The following is a 19,209-nucleotide window of genomic DNA, read 5'->3' on the forward strand; positions in this document are numbered from 1 at the left end:
ACTAGTCCCTGCTGACTTTGTGGGCCCTCTCGCCTACAAATCCTTCAGTGAGGTTAAGACAAGTGGATCAGCTTCAGTGTGAAGCTTGTAAACCAGCGTCTCTATTGTTTGGTTGAGAGGGGGGTTCCAAGTGTACTGAAGACACAGGAGAGCTCAGCAACCTTGTTTTTTCTTTTGCGAGGTCCTTGTAATACAGCACCAGAAGCAGCACATGAGCACCACCTCGAGTTGATGAAAAGACTCACACGCCACCTGAGGAGGACTCGGTGGGAACCAAACCAACACGCTTCAGACTAGTTAGAGACAAATCAAGAGGTTAAAGCTGCACCAATGGATATATTTGTAAATGAAAAATGGATCAAATGTCTATGAGAACATAAAGGGCATCAATAGACGTTACAAGGGATCATTTTCCTCAGTGTACAGTGGTTTAGAGTCTCGTTTTGCTTGTTTTGGCTTCATGTCTCACACCGCTGCCATTTTTTTGCATATAGTACTCGTATTAGTACTAAGTATGAATGCAGCATTAAATGCCCATGTGATCAATCAACACACACAACACAAATGCTGGACTGGCAGTTTTAAAATGTTTATTAAAAAATAAAATAGAAAAAAATATATTTACATAAAAATGTCAAAAAGAAAACAACAACAACCACAAGCTGGGCAGTGGTTCCCTCTGGCACCGGTGGCCCCGTGTCCCTTCAGAGGGCCACCGCTCACATGAGTCAGCCAGGACAAAGAGGGGCTGCCACTTCTCTTTAAACAGCAGCCGCCAGTTTAAAATCCCTCATTGTGTTGCAATGGAGGGGTTGGGGGGGGGGGGGGGGGGTTTACATTGCATCTACGTGTGAACACCAAACTCTCAGCGGTCTGGGCCACTCTGTTACTTTTCTGAGCGCCGTGTGACCGCTGAGATTTGAATCCATACAGACTTTCCTTCGGATTACTGCATGTCAAGTCTTTTGCTGCAACTCTGACCCAGTCAACAACCTCCCCATCATCAATTTCACCTCTTTTTATTTCAGCCTTCAGCGTCACTTTGCTGGTTCTAAATCGCTAAAAAAAAGCAGATGTGAGCCGTCGGGGGATGCAGCCTGAAACTACATTTAACCTTGTTTATAATACTTAATAGGAATCGGGCTAAGGTTGCATGTGACGGAGCATTTCATGCACCAACGTGATCGCCTCATAGGGAGCCAACGGGGTGAACGGGTACGATGGCATGACCGGGGACGTCCACGAAGAGCCCGTGGCGTCCATATTGATTACATTTTGGTTTCCCCACCTCCCGGTCAAATCATTAAAACGTGAGAGGGATTTCCCTCGCTGGACGTGATGATTAGCTCATAATCTGCTTTGCCTGTGAGCCGTCGGTGAGAAACAGAGACGCCTCATCTGAGATTGAATTGATGCAATAGGTGCGGTTTTGACTGTGGGATCAGAGCTGCCATGGTTTAGGAAGAATAAAAGAAAAAGAGGGGGGGGGGACAAATAGTTTAACAGTTCTGAACATAGTCTCCGTAAAAAGTAAAAGTATTGTAGGGGGGGGGGGGGGGGGGGACACTCTAGTGCACCTGCAAGAGTGCAAGTCGCTCTCTCGGGGGTGCACTCGCTCAGGAGCCGCCGGGCGTCTGGTTAAAAGTCTCGACATGTTCTCACACACTTTGTCACACACATACACACACTACACAGACCCCAAACCACTGACACAAACATCCCTCCAGCTCCTCGCGTTTGACTGACAGCTGTAGAAAACTAGACTTTGAAGCACAGCAGGACCTTCATAGGAACACAAAGGAGGGGTGAGGGGGAAGGAGTTGTAGTTTCACATGAGTTGGCTGGTAAGTCTTGACAGTCAGTTACATTACTTCAGTCCAACGAGCAGTGTTTGTCATTTTAAAGATTAAAAAAAAAAAAAAAACGTAAAGAGGAGAGTTGACACGATAATTAGAATAATCCACTTGCATAGTAATAACACCAGCGTGTGTAGTGTTCTGGGAGAGTTGCCGCCTTTTTTTTTTCCTTTTTCCCCACAGTCCCGTCTGCGTGCCGGTTGTGCTCGCGGAAAAATAAAGTGGCGTACGCGCGCTATCCGAGTAAACACAAAAAGGAAGGCATTGCAAACAATTGGTGGAAGTACCTGGCAATCAAATGTACACGAGATTCCTGAATGGAATCAAAATATAAAGTTTCCCTTTCAACGAGGGGAAGACCTCGCGTCCATCCAACCCGCTATCACCGCCCCGCACTCTCCTTTTCCTTAGTCCAGGACCGCGAAGGAGAAAACCGTATCGCCGAGCATCTTAGTGTTGACGTGCACTAATGAGTCGACCTCTGCCCTGGGATTAAGATTTCCACAACCACGCCCTCTTCGACTGGAGAGATTTGAGGATTTCCATCTCAATCCCTTTTCTCTTGCACACGCTTCCTCTTATAATCTTCAAATTCAAATGAGGTGAGCTGTTGCCTCCTCGGGCCTCAAGCCCTCCTACAACATGTAATAGAAAAAGACGACCACGGAAATGAAAGGACACTAGCATATATGTTCAAGAGAACAGGGTTTTTTAAGGCCAAAAAAAAAAACAACTCTGCAGCCGGGACGTTGTTCTTTTTTTTTTTAAAAACTCGCCACCAGTAGGAGAGAAAGTTGGCCGAGACAAAAAACTAGCAGGCCACTGTTAGCCGTCCCCGGACTGACCAAATACGGCAACGAGCACTCAGTCTTACAAGGGACACAACAAACACACAATCTTGAGGCGGCTCCGCTAAAGCTCCCTCTTCTGGGCCAAAACGGGATTACTTCCTCAACTCTGGCAGTTTCCATCCCTTCCAAACGACGCCTGAAACAAACTTGGATTGAGGAATTGAAACCCTCCGTGAGGAATTTCAACATGGAACCTCGACCCTTTTATCCCAAGATGGATGAAAGAGCAAAGAAAGGAATATGAAGATGAGCGCTCCGTTTGCCCTTTCTGTCCCCGCTTCTCCTTATCAAACTGAACACAAGTAAGAAAGGGAGAGTAAAAAGAGATGGCGGGGGGGTAGTAGGGTGTCTTTGAACCGGGGGTTTATCTCAACCTGACGGCTAACAGGCGCACACACACACATGTGCACACACACGTGCACACACACTCCAGAGATGCTGCCTGGGGAAAGGTTTCGTAAACTAATTTTAAAACTCTACAAAAATAAAACTGTATAAAAATGCTTTTACATGTACACACACAAAATTAAATAAGCATTTACTTTAGTTCAAAAAAAAAAAAAAAAACATTATTGCACAAATGAAAATAAATGTTCTTAAATGTAAAAACTGTAAAAAATAAAATAAAAAAACAATACTGAACCACAGGCAGCTTGGCTGCGAGGGTCAAGACGAGGTCAAGTGAACTTGGCAATGGCATCACAACCAAGTCTTACAAATATTACCCAAAAAAACACCTGAAACAAAGATGAGGACACAATACTGAAGGTAACGCAACGATGAAACTACAAATGTGTGAACTAAAGTCATGCGGGGCGAAAAGGAACAGGAGGAGATAGCAGGAAGAAGACGCAGAGCGGGAGGGGCTGGAGCTCCTCGCCGCGGCAGCCGCAGACTGAAAGCTGCCGGTCCCGGTCCTGGCGGTCCGCGTGGCCGACCTCCACCGCAGAGACAAGGTTCTGCAGCCGGGGGAGGGGCGCAAAAGTGTGGCGGAGGGAGAGAGGAGTGGTTTCTATCTGCTGAGGCTAACCGGGAGGCTGTCCCTCTTTCTGCGTCGCCAAGTGTTGCGGTGGTACTGAGTGTGACTGTGTGTGTGTCCGCGGTTAGCCAGAACGGGGTTGTTGACCAGCGGCGGGTTGTGGAAGCCCTTCACGTTGAACTTGACTCCGTTCTGAGGCGTGTTGGAGAGAAAGAGAGAGAGAGAAAGAGAGAGAAAGAAAGAGAATACAAATAAATACACATCCAACTTCTTTACTGATGAAAAGCACAAAAAAAAACATGCAGTAGATTTGTCACGCTGAATTGCTCTGCACCAACCAACCAAAGCCACCTGCACATTGCTGACATATTATTATTATTATTGTTGTGAGGATGAAAGAGATTTTTTACATTTTCTCCGCTGTTTAAATGCAGTTAACATTTGTCGTCTGACTCTTGGCAAGAGAGTGAATCAGCGCATTTCCCAAAAAGTTGAACAATGCCTTCAATAAGTCAGAGGGCCTCATGAACAAAAAATGTAATGAAACTGCTGGGATTTTGTCCCTGTTTTTGTCCTTTCCCATAGCAACAGGTGCACCAGATGTTGTAACATCAGCCCACTGAGCAGCAGCGACAGGTTCAAGGACCACAGACGGCAACTTAACTTTTCTTGTGAAAGATAAATGACACACTGAACAGAGAACGGAAGAGAAACAGAGATGAGAGAGTAGAGTGTGTACTGTGTGTGTGTGTGTGTGTGTGTGTGTGTGTGTGTGTGTGTGTGTGTATAAAGTCCGCCTCGACAGTGCATTTGAGAGTGCGTTTGCGGCGCCTACCTTGTGCGCGTGGCTGGGCGGAGACTGGGGGCTGGAGGGGGCGGGGGCATGAACATGGGCTGGGGGGGGCATGTGGAAGAAGGGGGGGAGCCCGGTGTCTATACACACCTGTCTGCCAGGTATGGAGTGCATCGCTAGACCACCGGGCAGCGAGACGCGAGCCTGGAGGACGAAAGAGACACAGATTAGTATTACATACACAATCAATGAGAATAACAGGAAAGAGCAACATCTAGACTTTTCCATGACTTCAAAACCAGATTTCCATGACCAGACCTGTAATAAAATATGTGTGTAAACAGTAATAAGTGATAAAATGAGTATTTAAACTAACAATGGGGATTCAAAGCATACAGTCTATGTTAAATGACTCAAATGAGAGACAATAGTTTGTATTTTCAGCCTCTTTCTTTTAAAAGCATCTTCATTATTTCAAACTCAGTGTAAATGAACGTCATGAACACATGAATAAAACATTTACAGGACTTTTACAAAACCTTTGGAATTGTATTTTCCAGGCCTGGAAATGGCTGTTCAGGTTTTCAATGACCATAAGAACCCTGGATATAGTTTTCTGAACACGACATGCTATTTCCCTTCATCTCCACACAGGATCTTTGTGCGTGTAATCCCTCGTGTCTACCTGTGAGCCTGGATGCAAGAGGAGATGGTGTCCTCCCATGCCGGGCTTGCAGGTGGCCATGTTGAGGCCCGGTGGAAAAGCCAAGCCCAGAGGAGGGAAAGACGGGTACGGCGGCATGGCGGGAGGCGGGACGGGACACGGCAGCGCTGAATCAGAGTCCTGGCGTGTGACACAAACGCAAAAGAGATGGCTGTGATGAGCAATGTGACGAGTGCGTCTGTTGTTGTGCAAATAGTACTTTCTGCCAGGAGCGATCCGAGCCAATTCTGCACACAACAGGAACGTTCATGCCCACTTGAGGGGCCGGTTTCAATGCTCGGTTATGGAGAACGCCTGTGCTAAAAAGACAAAGCTTAGCTCCACTGCAATTTTCCGGGAAACCGTAGGTATGTGTGCCTCCTTTTCCTCAAAAACAGCATTGTGATGCCTGCCTCCACACGCCTCACCCTTTTATTCTGCAGAACCTTTGCAAATACGTTTAGGCCTCGCGCAAACAAGACACCCGCGCCCAGCTACTCCTGCGACCGTGTGCTCTTCTGGCTGGTTTGTACGCAGCTGCAGCTGCAGCCGCCATGCGTGGTTCATTAATGTCACTGGAGGAATTCATGATTCTCACGGCCTCTCTCCGATTGCATGATCTCATGCTATGCAGAGCTCTAACTGCTCTCAACGTCTTGCAGGAACGTCAGCGCGTCGGGCACCTTCAATTTGTCATCTTCTCCTCAACATCATCTCAACCATCATGGTACTACTCCAAATGCTTCTATGCTCCCTAATGTGAATTTCACATTCATCATATATGCTCGAGTGCACTAACAGCGGATAATGTATTCACAGGCGTATGTGTGATTCAGTAGCTTTAACGTGCAGGCGTTTACATTGAGACCCTTCATGAGAAAAAATAAAGAAAACCCCACTTGTTAGCTACTGTATGTTTCCATTAATATACTACATTTAAATTAGATTCGAGGTTCTTCCAGCGGAGTAGCTATATGTGGATTATGTCAGAATTCACTCAACAAATACGATATCTTTCAATCAGTTGACCTACAAAAAGGCACAAAAAAAGCACACTGAGTGCTTTTACAGCGTGCGCTTATCTGCTGATCATGCGTGCGTGTGCGTGTGTGTGTGTGTGTGTGCGTGTGTGCGTGTGTGTGTGTCTCACGTTGTCTGATCCAGACAGCGAGGAGACGGAGGAGGCTGAGGAGTGCTGCTGGGGGCTGGAGATGGACATGGGCGAGTCTGCGCTGTGGGGCGACGCCGAGTCCCGTTGCTGCTCCTCGGTCCCGACCCCGCCGCCGAGCACGCCGGGCTCCGGCGCCGGCTCCTTGGGGGGTGACACTGCTATAAAAAAAAAAAATGTTTTAAAAGATGAAAGGTTCAGTAATTTACAATTTGACACACTTTGCTCTGTGGAATGCATTATTCATATATGAAAAGTTTAATTTTCTCAGCAGACTGGTTGGTGGGTGACCTTTCAAAATTCTTCTTTTAATGGGATTCACCGACTTCAAATTCTTTGCAGCGGTCCACTTACGTGCGTTTCATTTAAAGCAAGCATGTTTTCCCACTCTGAACCCTGTGCTCCTCACTGGCTCTCAGTTTCGAGACATTATCAAGGAAAGCGACAGCAGAAATGTCGAAATGTACCTCGGTTGTCTGTTCGTGCCGGATCCCTGCCCCCCCACTTCTTGATGATCCACTCCCTGTAGTCGATAACCTCCTGGGTCAACCGGATGATCCTCCCCAAGGTGCTGCAGGGAGGAGAGAGAGTGAGTTTAAAAGAGACCCAATGCCATTCAGGGTATCTTTAGTGACTGTTGGCTGGACGGACTACAAACCTTTCAGAGTCTTTGTTGGGATACGAGCGTGCGAGCGGCGACACGGCGTGACTCAGGACAGTGTAGGCGTAGTCAAACACCTGCTTGACGTGCATGGCGCCATAGGAGCCCCTCCCCACATCGTTACCTACATGGAGTAAAGACAAACACAACAATCAGACATTTTAAAGGGTGCAAGACAAACAAGACGCCGTCGTAAGCCCTCGCAACTTCCGTTTAATTGGAGCCGCTCACTGTAAATCCCTGTACACTCGCAATACACACACACACACACACACACACACACACACACACACACACACACACACACACACACACACACACACACACACACACCTGGGAGAAGTGGGTCCTCTATGCAGAGTGTGGATGGTCTGTATCCGTTTGTCATGGCCTTCATGATCTCCTCTTTGGCGATGTACGCGCCTCCACTTTTGATGCGAATCCCAGTTTTCAAGTAGTTGAAGTGGCGGCCGTACAACTCAAAGAACTCGATCAGCAGCACGCCCAGATTCTCACTGGGGTTCCTGGCATCGATACGAGGATGGAGCTGAAGGTGCAAGCACAGGAAGGCTGGATTAGTACACATTTAAATATACTGCGCATTCGGTACGATTACAGGGTCGTCCCTAATACACTTCTTTGGAGCTTCAACGCTTCAGCGGGAAATCTATCACTTCCTCCTAAACCTGAATCTAAATCAAGGTTTTCTTTTCCTTTCTCTTGAAACAGAAAACCGCTACAAAATGCACAATAATTCCATAAAATGAATTATGGCGAATAGGAAATGTGCTTATGAGTTGGCCTTTAACCAAATTAATTAATAGACTGGAGCCTATGCCAGCATATAAAATAAAAAGCTGGCTATGTTGAGACTGTGCCTGTTTCAGCACCCGGGACAGCGCTGCAACAACACACACACACACATCCTCTACACACAACAATATACCAACTAATAGCAATTTATAATGAGGCTATGAAGCATTCAAGTCAGCCTTAAAGATTTCCATCTATGCCTGTGTGCAACACTGGACAAGTGGGACGCCGTCTACTACTAATAAATACTACCATCAGTATTACCACCTCAAAAAACACACTATGGCTGATATATTGCAACACTGCGACTTCTACAGCTGCACTGGGAATCCCGTTAATGCTACTACCATCAGCATTGGTATTACCACCTTTTAAAAAAAAAAACACACACTCTGGCTAATATAGTGCAATACTGTCTGGTGCTGCTGCTACTACTACGAATCCTGTTATTTCTACTACCATCAGTTTTGGTATTACATTACCACTTTGAAAAACACTATGGCTACTATAGTGCAATACTGCGGCACTTTCACAGCACTGCCATCACCTCTAAAATTGCTCCAATGTGCAACGGCGACAACGTCCTTCCCTTTGGGGCAACTTTCTGCTTGTGTGCCCCATATTTTAAAGTGTGTGTGTGTGTGTGTGTGTCTTACTGTACCTGGAGGAAGCTGATGACCATGAGGATCAGGCTGTAGGAGCTGATTCCCCCGGTGAAGACCTCGTTTAGATCCCTCTGCAGCAGAAACTGCTTCAGCACAAAGATCAGGTAAGGCAGCACTGGATACATCTGAGAAGAGGACCAAGAGACGGCTGTGAGAACGACCGATTCAGTCAAACTCTGGAGGAGGTAACGGGGAGAGAATCCTTAATGAAAAGACAGTAGATTTAAATGACTCGGTGTGGGTCACTGAGGAGGAATGGGGGTTTCTGGTGAGATGAATAGAGTGAAACGAGCTGGAGATAGCGCTACACTATGTTCAAAGGAAACGAAGCAACTTATTCTAATTATTTTTTACGTCACTTAACGCCAGGGGTGTGAAGCCGATATATATTAATTTCATTCACTTGATATGCGATTCAAGGGTTGGCGACTTGTCTCGCAGAGCAATTACAGTTTCCTTTTCGACTACGTTCACCGTGTTTTGACTCAGCAATCATTATTATCAGGCAACAATTAAATATTGATCATTTGTATCCGTGGGAATAAATCTTGCGGCAGATTCTGGGACAGCTTCTGGAAGAAACGCTGCCGGAGGTAGATTTACACATACGTCATGTTTTACTAGTAGCTGTGATGAATGCGTCCCATTTCCATAATATCTGATCACGCGTTCTGATTTGATTTTAGGGAACTTCAACGCGAAGACACCAGCAAAAACCTGCTGAAAACACAGTGAATCCATCTGGTTTCTAAAGTGAATTGAGGCAGTTGACTAATAAGAAGTTGTACCAACGCCGTGTGGGAATTAATACCCTCCTACTTGGAAAATAAATACTTCTAGCTTTGCTTAACCAAGCAAAAATGTTCAACGCAGCTTCCGAGGACCTGTGACTTGCTAACGAGAGCAAAGGATTCACAAATATATGTTAGAGCAACCTCACGACAGGACGTGTGGGCACATCTGTGCCAGCGGAGCACAGCAGGACATGGTTGACGCCGGTGTTCAGACAGACATTTAAACAATGAACTTTAAAGGCTTTCAAGTATGTTTTCAAGCACTATTTTGACTTTTTTTCATTTAACACAAGTAAATGAAGTGATCATAGTCTGCCTCTAACCTTCGGTGATTTTAGGAGAAATCGCAATTATGTGAAAGCAGTAAAATAAACCCCTGAATGTGTATTTTGGCTGCGTTTCTTTCCAAAGGATAAAAACAGCCCAGAATCGTAAAATGGAGCAGTGCTTGAAACCCAATGTTTTTCTCACGCCACGCTTCGCCGCGCTAAGAAGTGAAACCTCGGTCTGGGAGATGCGCCGCTCCGACTGCTGCTGGCTGCGTGGAAATGCTGACGTGCGAGGATGAACTCTCAGGTGACCTCTCGATGACAAGACCGCACTGGAAGCCGTCACACCCACGCGTTAACAACACCCACTATCGCTGGATTGACGCCGACCGTGGTTGTCAACAGAGGGCTTTTTTTTCAAGCTCCGACATGTAGACCCGGAGAACCAGAGTGCAGAAAAAAATCAACACAAAAAGGCCAAGACCCGACTGCTCCCTGGAAACATCAGCACCTGGAATTCCTCTCTTGCGTTACAGCTCCTACAACCGAGACTAAAAGCCAGGCAGAGATCACCTCCCGCAGGAATTCTGTCAGAGCCATCGCCGGCATTTCACCTCCGCCGAGTCGATTTGGCAACTGGGTTTTTCAGCGACGTGCAGCGCAGGCTCAGTGGGAGTTAAGTGGATATTATTCTGAGCGCAGTCGCTGGGGTTCGTCCCAGCTTCACTTTGAAAATGAGCCGTGCCAACTCAAGATTGGAGTGGAGTAAAATGAAATGCTTTAAACTGCTGGCTCGCTTGATTCACAGAGGGAATTTCCAAAGTGCTGTACTTAGACCCCGCTGTAAAAAGAAAAAAAGGCAATTATGTGACTCCTCTGGTGTTTTTATTTTGATTTAAATAAGTCTACATGACCTTTTCCTGCTCTCTTCCTCCATATCTATGTAGTTCACAATCCCCCCTTTTTTTTTTAAATGAAGAAGCAAAAAAAAGGTGCAAATGGAGTTCTGTGCAGCGCTTGATGAACCACACCGTGCTCGCTGGCGGGGAGGCACGCCTCACCTTAACATAATCTTTAATGAAGCTCGCCGCCTTCACTCCAGTCTCCACGTTGAAACTGATGTCCACCTTCACCTCGGTCTCCTGATCCGTCAGCTTGATGATCGGCACCTGAAGGGAGAGACGAAAGGGCGCTCACGAACATGACAGTGAAGGACACGTTCTGTGTGTGTGTGTGTGTATGTGTGTATGTGTGTGTGTGTGTGTGTGTGTGTGTGTGTGTAATCCGTTTCAAATGACAGCCTTTTTAGAACCGAATCGCTAATTTTAAAAAATGAAAGTTTGGCCAGTCACTGCAAAATAAATGCTTTCATTTCAAACAATAGAGTGAAAACAATCAACAGACATTAAACGGTGGAGCGTCGTTGACTTCTGGGTCGAGTAGTTTTTTTTATTTTAAGTGAACTGGAGCCGTCAAAGTATCCACTGTTCTTGCAGTATTACAGTGCGCTGTGAACTGTATATCGACGGGTCGACAAGAAAACATCCCCAGATACCTGGCAGCGCGTGCCACCTATCACGCGAGCAGATGGACGACACTAATTGAGTCTCTTCTCCCCCCGCCCGCCCTCCCGCCATGTTTCCATGGAGATAAAAAGGGTGAATGAGCCAATGCTTCATACATCCAACTGACCATTTGAAATCCAGAGGAACTTTTTTTTCCCCCAGAGTGTCATAAGTGCTGCCAAATTTTTGGTTTGGCGAGGTTTGTTACGATCGGTTCCCCATGTACCGGGACTGTTCTACTGCTGACTGGAGAGTGGAACCTTCAGGGGGACCCAAATTAACTGTCACACCGGTCTCCTGCGCCAGATCGTTACTCATGGGATGGGAAAAACGCTGTTTTTTTGTTTCGAGTCGCTCCGGTGCGTTTTGACGGACATCTGTTGCTGCAAACCCAGCGCGGCTGTTATTTCGGGACCGGACGTGAAGAGCGCGCCCTGGTTACTCACGGTGGCTTTGTCCAGCACTTTAATGGAGAACGGTTCTGCCACGTTGTGCTTGCGCAGAGCTTGCTCCAGCTCTTGCAGCGGGGGGCGCTCCCACTTCCCAAACACCACCAGGTCAATGTCGCTGAGGGAGGAAATAAAAAAAACACATTCGGGATGTTAAAATACAGGCCAGCAAAATATACCAGGTGGAACATTTAAATCATTCATACTAGAGTCTTACCTTGTTGGAAGGTACAGTCCTGTGCTAAAGCTGCCAAATATTTGGACCTGGGAAGAAAAAAAATATAAATTTGAAGAAATATCTAAATAAATACATAAATCTGTGCGGTTTGACTGTTCGAGACAGCTGAGGAACGAGAGAGTTTGAATGCACTTGAAGAGGGGCGGCTTCAACCACAGGTTCCCACGCGCACATTCGTTCTACGACCCAGAATGCACTGCCTCAGCTACGCAGCAGGTTACCGCAATTAATTGAATGAATGTGCTACCCCAGTTTTCAACTGTCCATATGTTGTCATGTATGAAAAGACCCCAGAAGAACCTTGTTCACTGTCATATAATATAGTATAAATACACATCGTACAACAGCTCATCTGTCGTAATGATTTGTACATGCAGCTTAAGGTTTGCAAACTATCCAGAACTCTGCATTTCTGCGTTCCATATCGGTGAGCTCCTAAATTAAGTGTACAATAGTTTGGAGAAGAAAAAAAGCCTTTTGGGGGTCTGCAAGCAAAAGCTCTCCAAAGGAAGCAGAGTGGACTCCTTTCCCTTTTTCCGTCTGGTAAATACGACGAGGCCGTCGCACAAAGACAGGCCGGGATTAATAGGCTGAATTGAAAAGGGAGGCTGGTACAAATCAAGGGCTTGATCCATTTCCCTGACACTCCGGCTCCCAGTGGAAGAAGCGGAGACTGGCAGCCAACAAATCACCACTGCGCGTGTTTTACATGATGAAGTAAAGAGAGGGGCATTGCATCAACGCTACGTCACCGCAATTCTCAACCAGCCGCAGGACCCTCCATCACCATTTACACACAGGCAAAGCGAGCGCACTTCAAAAGCTAAACGAGGCGATTTTAGAAAAGCACATTGACACATACTTCTTTTTTTTTAACATAACTTCTGCTCTTTGACTTCATTTTGTCCATTTAAACTTCGGTTGGCATCAGGATGGTGCCTGTTAACTAATGTGATGCAAGCAAGTAGCAGCACTTGTTAACAGTGTCGATGAGGTGTCCGTTTTGCAGGACTTAACGGGTGGGAGCGAGTAATTAAAACTTTATTCATATTTCCTTTCAGAGATGTGGTTTTAGGATCCGTTGCCAGGCAAATCGGTAGAGCCTCCGGAAAGTCACTGGTCTTGATTATAAAATAGTCTCTATTTTATAGTCTGGTGTGATCGACCCCTTCAGGAGCTTTATATGCACGGATATGTGAATTTTGTTTTTGGACAAAAGCTTAAGTTAGCCGGCTAACGAATGCTGCTTGATTCCTACAAGTTGCGCCATTAAAGCAAACAATTAGGTTAACGGAAAACAAAAACTATACATTTTGATGTTAAAACACAATATTGCAACAGAGATGTACAATAATGTGAGATCACATGATTTCAACAATTTATCCTCTTCATTGAAATAAACAGAGGTGTGTGTGTTTGTGTGTGTGTGTCTCTTACATCTGCAGTGGGCCACAGCTCCTTGATGATCATCTCTATCCGGTTCACCACCTCTTTTCTCATAGCTGCTTCCTCTGGCCGAGGAGACATGAAGTTGTAGAGGTCCATCACCTCCTCGTGGAGTCTGGAGAGAGGGGAGAGAGGGAGAGAGAGAAAGAGAGGAGGAAGAGGGTTATTCCCACCACAGTCACAGGTACATCTCACACAGAGCAGTAGGACACCTGGATTGAGAGAGGGAGCGGGACATGGTGCGACTTATGTCTTTTGCTTTTGAGTGTTTTGCATTTCTCAATGCAAAGTTTTACACAACCAACAATCAGGTGAGGAGATCTCCTCTCTCCAGATATGCTTCCTCTTCTTATCGCGTCATTCCAGAGCCGGGGGTCAAAGCAACGTCATCGCATGCCGCTCTACATGAAATGCCATGAGTATCAATAGCTTCTACTTTCTTGCAGACACGACACACAGCAATACACTGGATCCATTTTGATGCTCATCAAAAAAACTTTTTACTTGACTGGACACAGTGCACTGTCTTGCAATTGGCCTTTCCTTCACCCATTGAGACACTATGTGTGGCTGGCCCGCCCACTGGGAGCAACTTGGGTTTTAGTTTCTTACTCAGCGGCACGACATGCAAACAGGAGCAGCCGGGGATCAAACCGCCGACCTTCTCATTAAAGAACAACCCGCTCCGTCTCCTGAACTGGTAGCTTTCAATTAAAAATGAGCAGCCCAGGAAAATAAAATGATTCTTTGTGTATCATTACATTTTTAAAAAACAGCCTCAAACTACATTTTCTTTTTCGCTGAAAGTCAAACTTGCTCAAAATTGAAACGAGCGACAGAACGAACACACAATGTTTTTGTGAGGATCACGTATCATTCCCGTCCAGGCCTTTTTCTCCAACCCAACCTTAATACTACAGTTAGCCCTATTCATAACAGAAACCATAACCACAGAGCTCAACATAACCACTAAACTAGAAATAAGACAGAACAAAAGTGGTCATGTTTTTTGTTTTTTTAAATAGAGGGGGAGGAGAGAGTTTTTGTAGAAATCTTATTTTGCCATCAGGGAGGATATGTGTTCCCTATCAGGAGACCGGTACAACAACACAAACCTTTAAGGTTTTCTGAGTATTTCAAACCTTCACAGCCCTCACAGAGCTTATACAGCCCTCAGTGTTTCACTCAACTTTAGTAATGCAAAGGCCCGATCAGCCACAAGCTTTAGAATGATTGCCCATATGGGTTTGTATTTGGCAACAGAGGGGTGCATGTATAGATAGCCGACCGGTCAAATGCCTCACAACAGTGGAACTCTGTTCAACCCCGTGGCTATTCATTTTTTTTCTTCTTCTAGGAATGTATGCCATGATGTCAGTGTGAAATACAGAACAGGGAGGCTGTCGCAATCAATTACCAGAGCCCTGGAGGAAATGCAGTCAGCTCATGATGTGCCCACTCGTTGGTGAAAACTCTCTGCCAAGCAAATCAGGGCGTTTACATGCCCACAGTCCACCGTGGACACAGGGCATGGTCAGAATAAGAATCGCCATTGCAGGTGTCTCTAAAAAGCGAATTTAGGGTCAAACATCACTTCAACAACTTTAGGGCCCAGTGTCAAAGGTGCTTAAAAAGGTGCAGTCCGTAACCATAGTTTTTTATCAACCTGAACCTACTCTGATCTTCAAAATATCAAGACAGCACGACCACAGAAGAATTTGTATTTCCAATTTGAAGGGCAAATCTCTCTGTGTGGGACTTCAAACAGTGGCCCCTGAAGGCAAACTACTGCAAGACCTATTAGGGCACAAGCCACAACTTGCATCAGAACAACTAGTACAAACACAAATATACCCAGAGAAAGTAAAACATTACATTAATATACTAGTAGCAGGATATAGTATTAATTACAAACTTAAGATTTTTAGTTCACTTTGAATTTGGTAAACTAAACATCGAGCATGTGGAAGTGCTTTCATGACAAACACCGATTCCTTGTACAGAAAATTCCCAGATAGGTGCAACCGGCCATTACAAATATCACAAGCTCCTGCAACACATCTGGGAAGTCCTCTGCCATTGCTTTTTGATGAAAGCTTCTGCCAAAGCATAATACCATTATGAATATAAAAAACAAATCTGAATATATTCAGTTACACCCGCTCTTACGACACCAACACTGTAGGCGTCATCGGCTTATGCAACAACTATAATCATTCAAATCAACAAAAAAATGTCTGGTTCAAATTAGAAAAATGTATGCTCCAGTAAAGCTGTACTCAATTAGTGTTTATATAAGTATCTTAGTCAATGCTGCTATATGTACAGTGAGTCCCAGTCTGTCTGTTATGTCACCCTGACAGACATCTCCATGAAGAACAACATGTGAAAAGAGTGTAAACCATAACCTTACCCAGAATAGCCAGGGTTCAAAAAGGTCAAACTATGCAGAACGTATACAGTTATTTCAACAAAATTGCACAAACTAACGTATTAATAAACAGTTTACTTCACTTTTATATATTTAAAAAAGTGTGATAGAATGCAATAAAATGTACTGAAACATTCAATAGAAATGCTCCACCTTTTATCACTCTGTCGCTGTAAGCAGATGATTAACGTCACCTTCATGATCAAGTCATTTGAAAATAGCTCAGGATCCAAAGCTTAGTTAACTTCACCCAACATTTAGGTGAGTTTAATGTTATCCAACCCCCGTTAGCGAAGACCTGGGCAGGTTGTAGGATTTATAATTTTTTTTTGCGTTTTATCATTAATTCGGCTTGATCCTATTTGCTGGCCGAAACATTAATTTTGTTTTTGCTAAATTGCTGGTTTCCCTAACTTTAATGTAGAGAACCGTCATATCCGGTCAAAACCTTCTAAATAAATCACCGGTTTACAAATTTAAAAAACACTATGAACTCGAGGCTGCTATTAAGTAGCTATATTGCTTTTCACTTTCCCAACAAAGCGTGACTTTAAATCCCACTCATCAATAGTTTGTTTTAAATCAGTTTTTTTAACGGCCCAGTTCAAACTTGGGCCGACGAAAAAAATCTGAGCACTTCCGGTCTCTTTACGCAACTGTTTTACGACATGTTTTTTTTTTTTTTTTTTTTACTATCCAAGCATACAGCTTAACTCAAATTTACGCTGCCATCCTACGTAAACTTACGCAGACAGCGTAAACCGCGTTGGGAAACGGAATAGCTACATCATGTCGTAACGCTATGTACAAGAGCACTTGACGTATATAAAATCACGCATAAAAATGATAAATAAAAAAAGACCAATGGCTTCTTAACATTTCGAATCAATGGCCAACGGCTGATGTTACGCAGTGTTCCACTCACCCGAGGACCCCCGGGTTGTACTTCCTCGTCTTCCAGGGCGTCCAAGTGCTCGCGTTGTTGCCGTTAGTGCAGTTCGAAAGCAAGTAATTCATCCCATAAGTGCTCGCCTTGTTGTCACTTTTCCTTCGGCCCGGGTGGTGATTGTATGTGTGGTTTATGGGTAAAGACGGTTGGACCTGATGGCGCTTCACGCAAATCTGCTGTAGATTGAAAGCCGGGTGCTCCTGTAGGTGACGGTGGTGGTGGTGATGGTGGTGGTGGAGGTGGTAGAGGTTGACATTATTGTCCATGCCGTCCCTCGCGTTGAACAGGAGACCAGCGCCCCCGACGTTTGTATTATTATTAATAATCACGCTGCCCGGCACATTTCCACCAGGAGTCCTCTCGAGCGAGCAGCCGGAATGAGGGCTGTAGATCCGGGGCTCCTGCGAAGAGGAGGACACGGGTCCCGTCTTCTGGGTCAGGGTCTTCCCCTCACCTGGGTCGGCGGCCGCGTTCGTCGTCGCGGTGAAAGAGTTACGTACATTCCCGTTGGACAGGGCCATCCCGAGCGAGGACATCGCGGTGCCGTTCATGACGCCGCGATGGCTGCTGCTGCTGCTGCCGTTGCTCAAACCGGCAGTAAGGTTACCGTTACTACCGCCGCCGCTGCTGCAGACGCTTTTGCTCGATGCCACCGCGGCCGCCACATTTTTTAAAACGTCCAGCGCTGCGTAACTCACGCACTGGTTGCGGTTCTGGTTGTGGAGCTGGTGCTGAGCGGAGAGAGTCCGCGCTCCCTGAGAGGTCTCCCAGACGTGCATCCATAAGGCGTTCGCAGGTCCTTTCTGTTCGGGCTGAATCCAAGCGACCCTCGGATCCATTCAACTTCTTTTCTCTGGTAACACCCCCCTCCACCCCTCTCCCCCTCCTCCTCCTCCCCCCTCACTACAAGTATCTACCGAGCCCGTGGTGGAGCCTGCGTCGCTGCCTTTGGACCCCTTCAAAGGTCACTGCTCCGTCCTGGGTGCCGAGAAGAGAAGTATTTCAACATTAAACCGAATCAGGACCATTGATGAAGTGTCCCCCTTTACACCGCTAGCTGAGGGGGGAGAAATGCTCGCCGTTTCCTACGGGAATTCAATATGGCGTATTCGCTTCAAATCTATGCGCATGCGCCCTGCGAGGGATTTCTTAAACGACGACTGCGCCCCCCATACGCCCACACCTTCATTCCTCCGGCCGGTTGATGAATTGCACGCAATACATATTTCCTTTTTTTGACTTTTTAAAATAAATATTCAATCGAACAACAAGTAATGAAGTCCACGTCAATCATGATTAAGAGTATTGTGATCCAGTGGCTCTTGAAGCAGGGCAGAGGTAAAGCCTGTCTTCAACGGGAAAAGAGAAGGGTGGCTGGGTTCATAGGGCATCCCCCATCAATGTGAAGCTCGACGTATTAACTGTTTAATTTCTGGTATTGACGCGTATTTAAATTTAAATGATGATGTAGATGAATATATATTAATATTCAAAGTTGTGAATATTGGGGTGCATCAAAGGAATCTGTCTCTCCTGGTAAGCCAAGCAGGGAAAGCTCTGAGAGAAACATACACACACACACACACTATAAACATTTGAAATCCTAGCATTTCTTTTTTTACAAAAACATTACTCTTCAACAAAATGCAATTTACATGAACATGAGACAGAGAGGGAGACCACGCTGTGTAGTGTATTGTGCACTTACTGCCAGGGGCCATAATCACAACCTCTGGCCTTTGAGAGGCTGCTCACATACATACAAACCCTGCATTCCGCTGGGTAGGGCACAGGGTTTTTTTTTCTTCTTAACAGTAAGCGCAAATGGAGCTCCTTTTTTTCTACCTCGTCTGTTTATTATTTCAGGTGTACTCTGCGGCCAGTAGATCCAAACGCTCATTTTCAAGAGGCAACACGCAGCAGGTGGTGTTGATCATCCCGTACTCTGTAAACCAGCCCGGCCCCAGCAACAGCCCTGTCTCCCAGCCCATTAGGCTCCGTGATGGAGAGGGGGCGTGGCCGCATAAGGCACAAGCAGCACCTTCTGGGATGCGTGTGCACGTAAAAGGGAGAGGGAGGAAGAGCGCGCCTTGCGTAATGCCCGCTCTCCTCCCCAACCACTGCTACTCACGTGCAGCATGTGACAGAGTCAAGGGAAAAAACCCCAGAGCAAACTATGTGCCAGCCAGGACGTGCATGTTCTCTGTGTAACACACTCAGACATACAGTATACACGGACGCACGCGCACACAGCTGCTAGCTTCCTCCGCACGCCTGTGTGCATCTTTACGCCCTCCTTTCTATCTCCCTGTATCCGACACCGTGTGAAACACAGGCGTTTGAGTGGAACACCAGATTGAAGAGGTTATTCCTCTCATATCTCATGTCACAGTCTCGGCTCAAGCCAAACACACACACACTGACTGTGTGCCAGTGTGTGTGTGTGTGTGTGTGTGTGTGTGTGTGTGTGTGTGTGTGTGTGTGTGTGTGTGTGTGTGTGTGCGCGCGTGTGCGTGTGTGGTGTGTGTCATTTCAAGGCTGGTTTGCCTCATTGTCATCTTTTATGGGATTACCACATT

At 46.0% G+C, this 19,209-nt stretch overlaps 1 protein-coding gene across 5 annotated transcripts; it reads right to left on the minus strand.

Moving 5' to 3' along the window:
• Positions 1-568: 568 nt before the first annotated feature.
• tent4a (terminal nucleotidyltransferase 4A) lies at positions 569-17,480 on the minus strand. Of its 5 annotated transcripts, none has more exons than XM_068575557.1 (13): positions 16,607-17,480; positions 13,242-13,365; positions 11,784-11,830; positions 11,564-11,684; positions 10,614-10,721; positions 8,486-8,614; positions 7,345-7,558; positions 7,009-7,135; positions 6,818-6,921; positions 6,333-6,508; positions 5,165-5,323; positions 4,522-4,683; positions 569-3,878 (listed from the first exon to the last, which is right to left on the minus strand). In XM_068575557.1, the coding sequence occupies exons 1-13, from the start codon at positions 17,467-17,469 to the stop codon at positions 3,720-3,722; spliced, it is 2,493 nt and encodes an 830-aa protein (XP_068431658.1). In that variant the 5' UTR covers positions 17,470-17,480; the 3' UTR covers positions 569-3,719. The 5 variants fall into 5 exon arrangements, with proteins under 5 accessions (XP_068431658.1, XP_068431659.1, XP_068431657.1 ...); XM_068575558.1 differs by having other exon boundaries at positions 4,630-4,683; positions 6,333-6,511; XM_068575556.1 differs by having other exon boundaries at positions 6,333-6,511.
• Between the last annotated feature and the right edge of the window lie 1,729 nt (positions 17,481-19,209).

This window comes from Clinocottus analis, unplaced genomic scaffold (assembly GCF_023055335.1).
Source record: "Clinocottus analis isolate CAN_PGR_092001 unplaced genomic scaffold, fCliAna1.0.p SCAF_14, whole genome shotgun sequence".
Classification (NCBI taxonomy): Eukaryota; Metazoa; Chordata; class Actinopteri; order Perciformes; family Cottidae; genus Clinocottus; species Clinocottus analis.

What these genes read in the sequence shown, in the direction of transcription:
- tent4a (XM_068575553.1), bottom strand. Translation starts at nt 17,469, where the DNA reads ATGGATCCGAGGGTCGCTTGGATTCAGCCCGAACAGAAAGGACCTGCG. An exon ending in TACAACCCGGGGGTCCTCGG is followed by an intron (nt 13,366 to 16,606) that starts GTGAGTGGAACA and finishes CCCTCTCTCCAG; the next exon opens with ACTCCACGAGGAGGTGATGG. An exon ending in TCTTGCATCCAGGCTCACAG is followed by an intron (nt 4,684 to 5,164) that starts GTAGACACGAGG and finishes TTCGTCCTCCAG; the next exon opens with GCTCGCGTCTCGCTGCCCGG.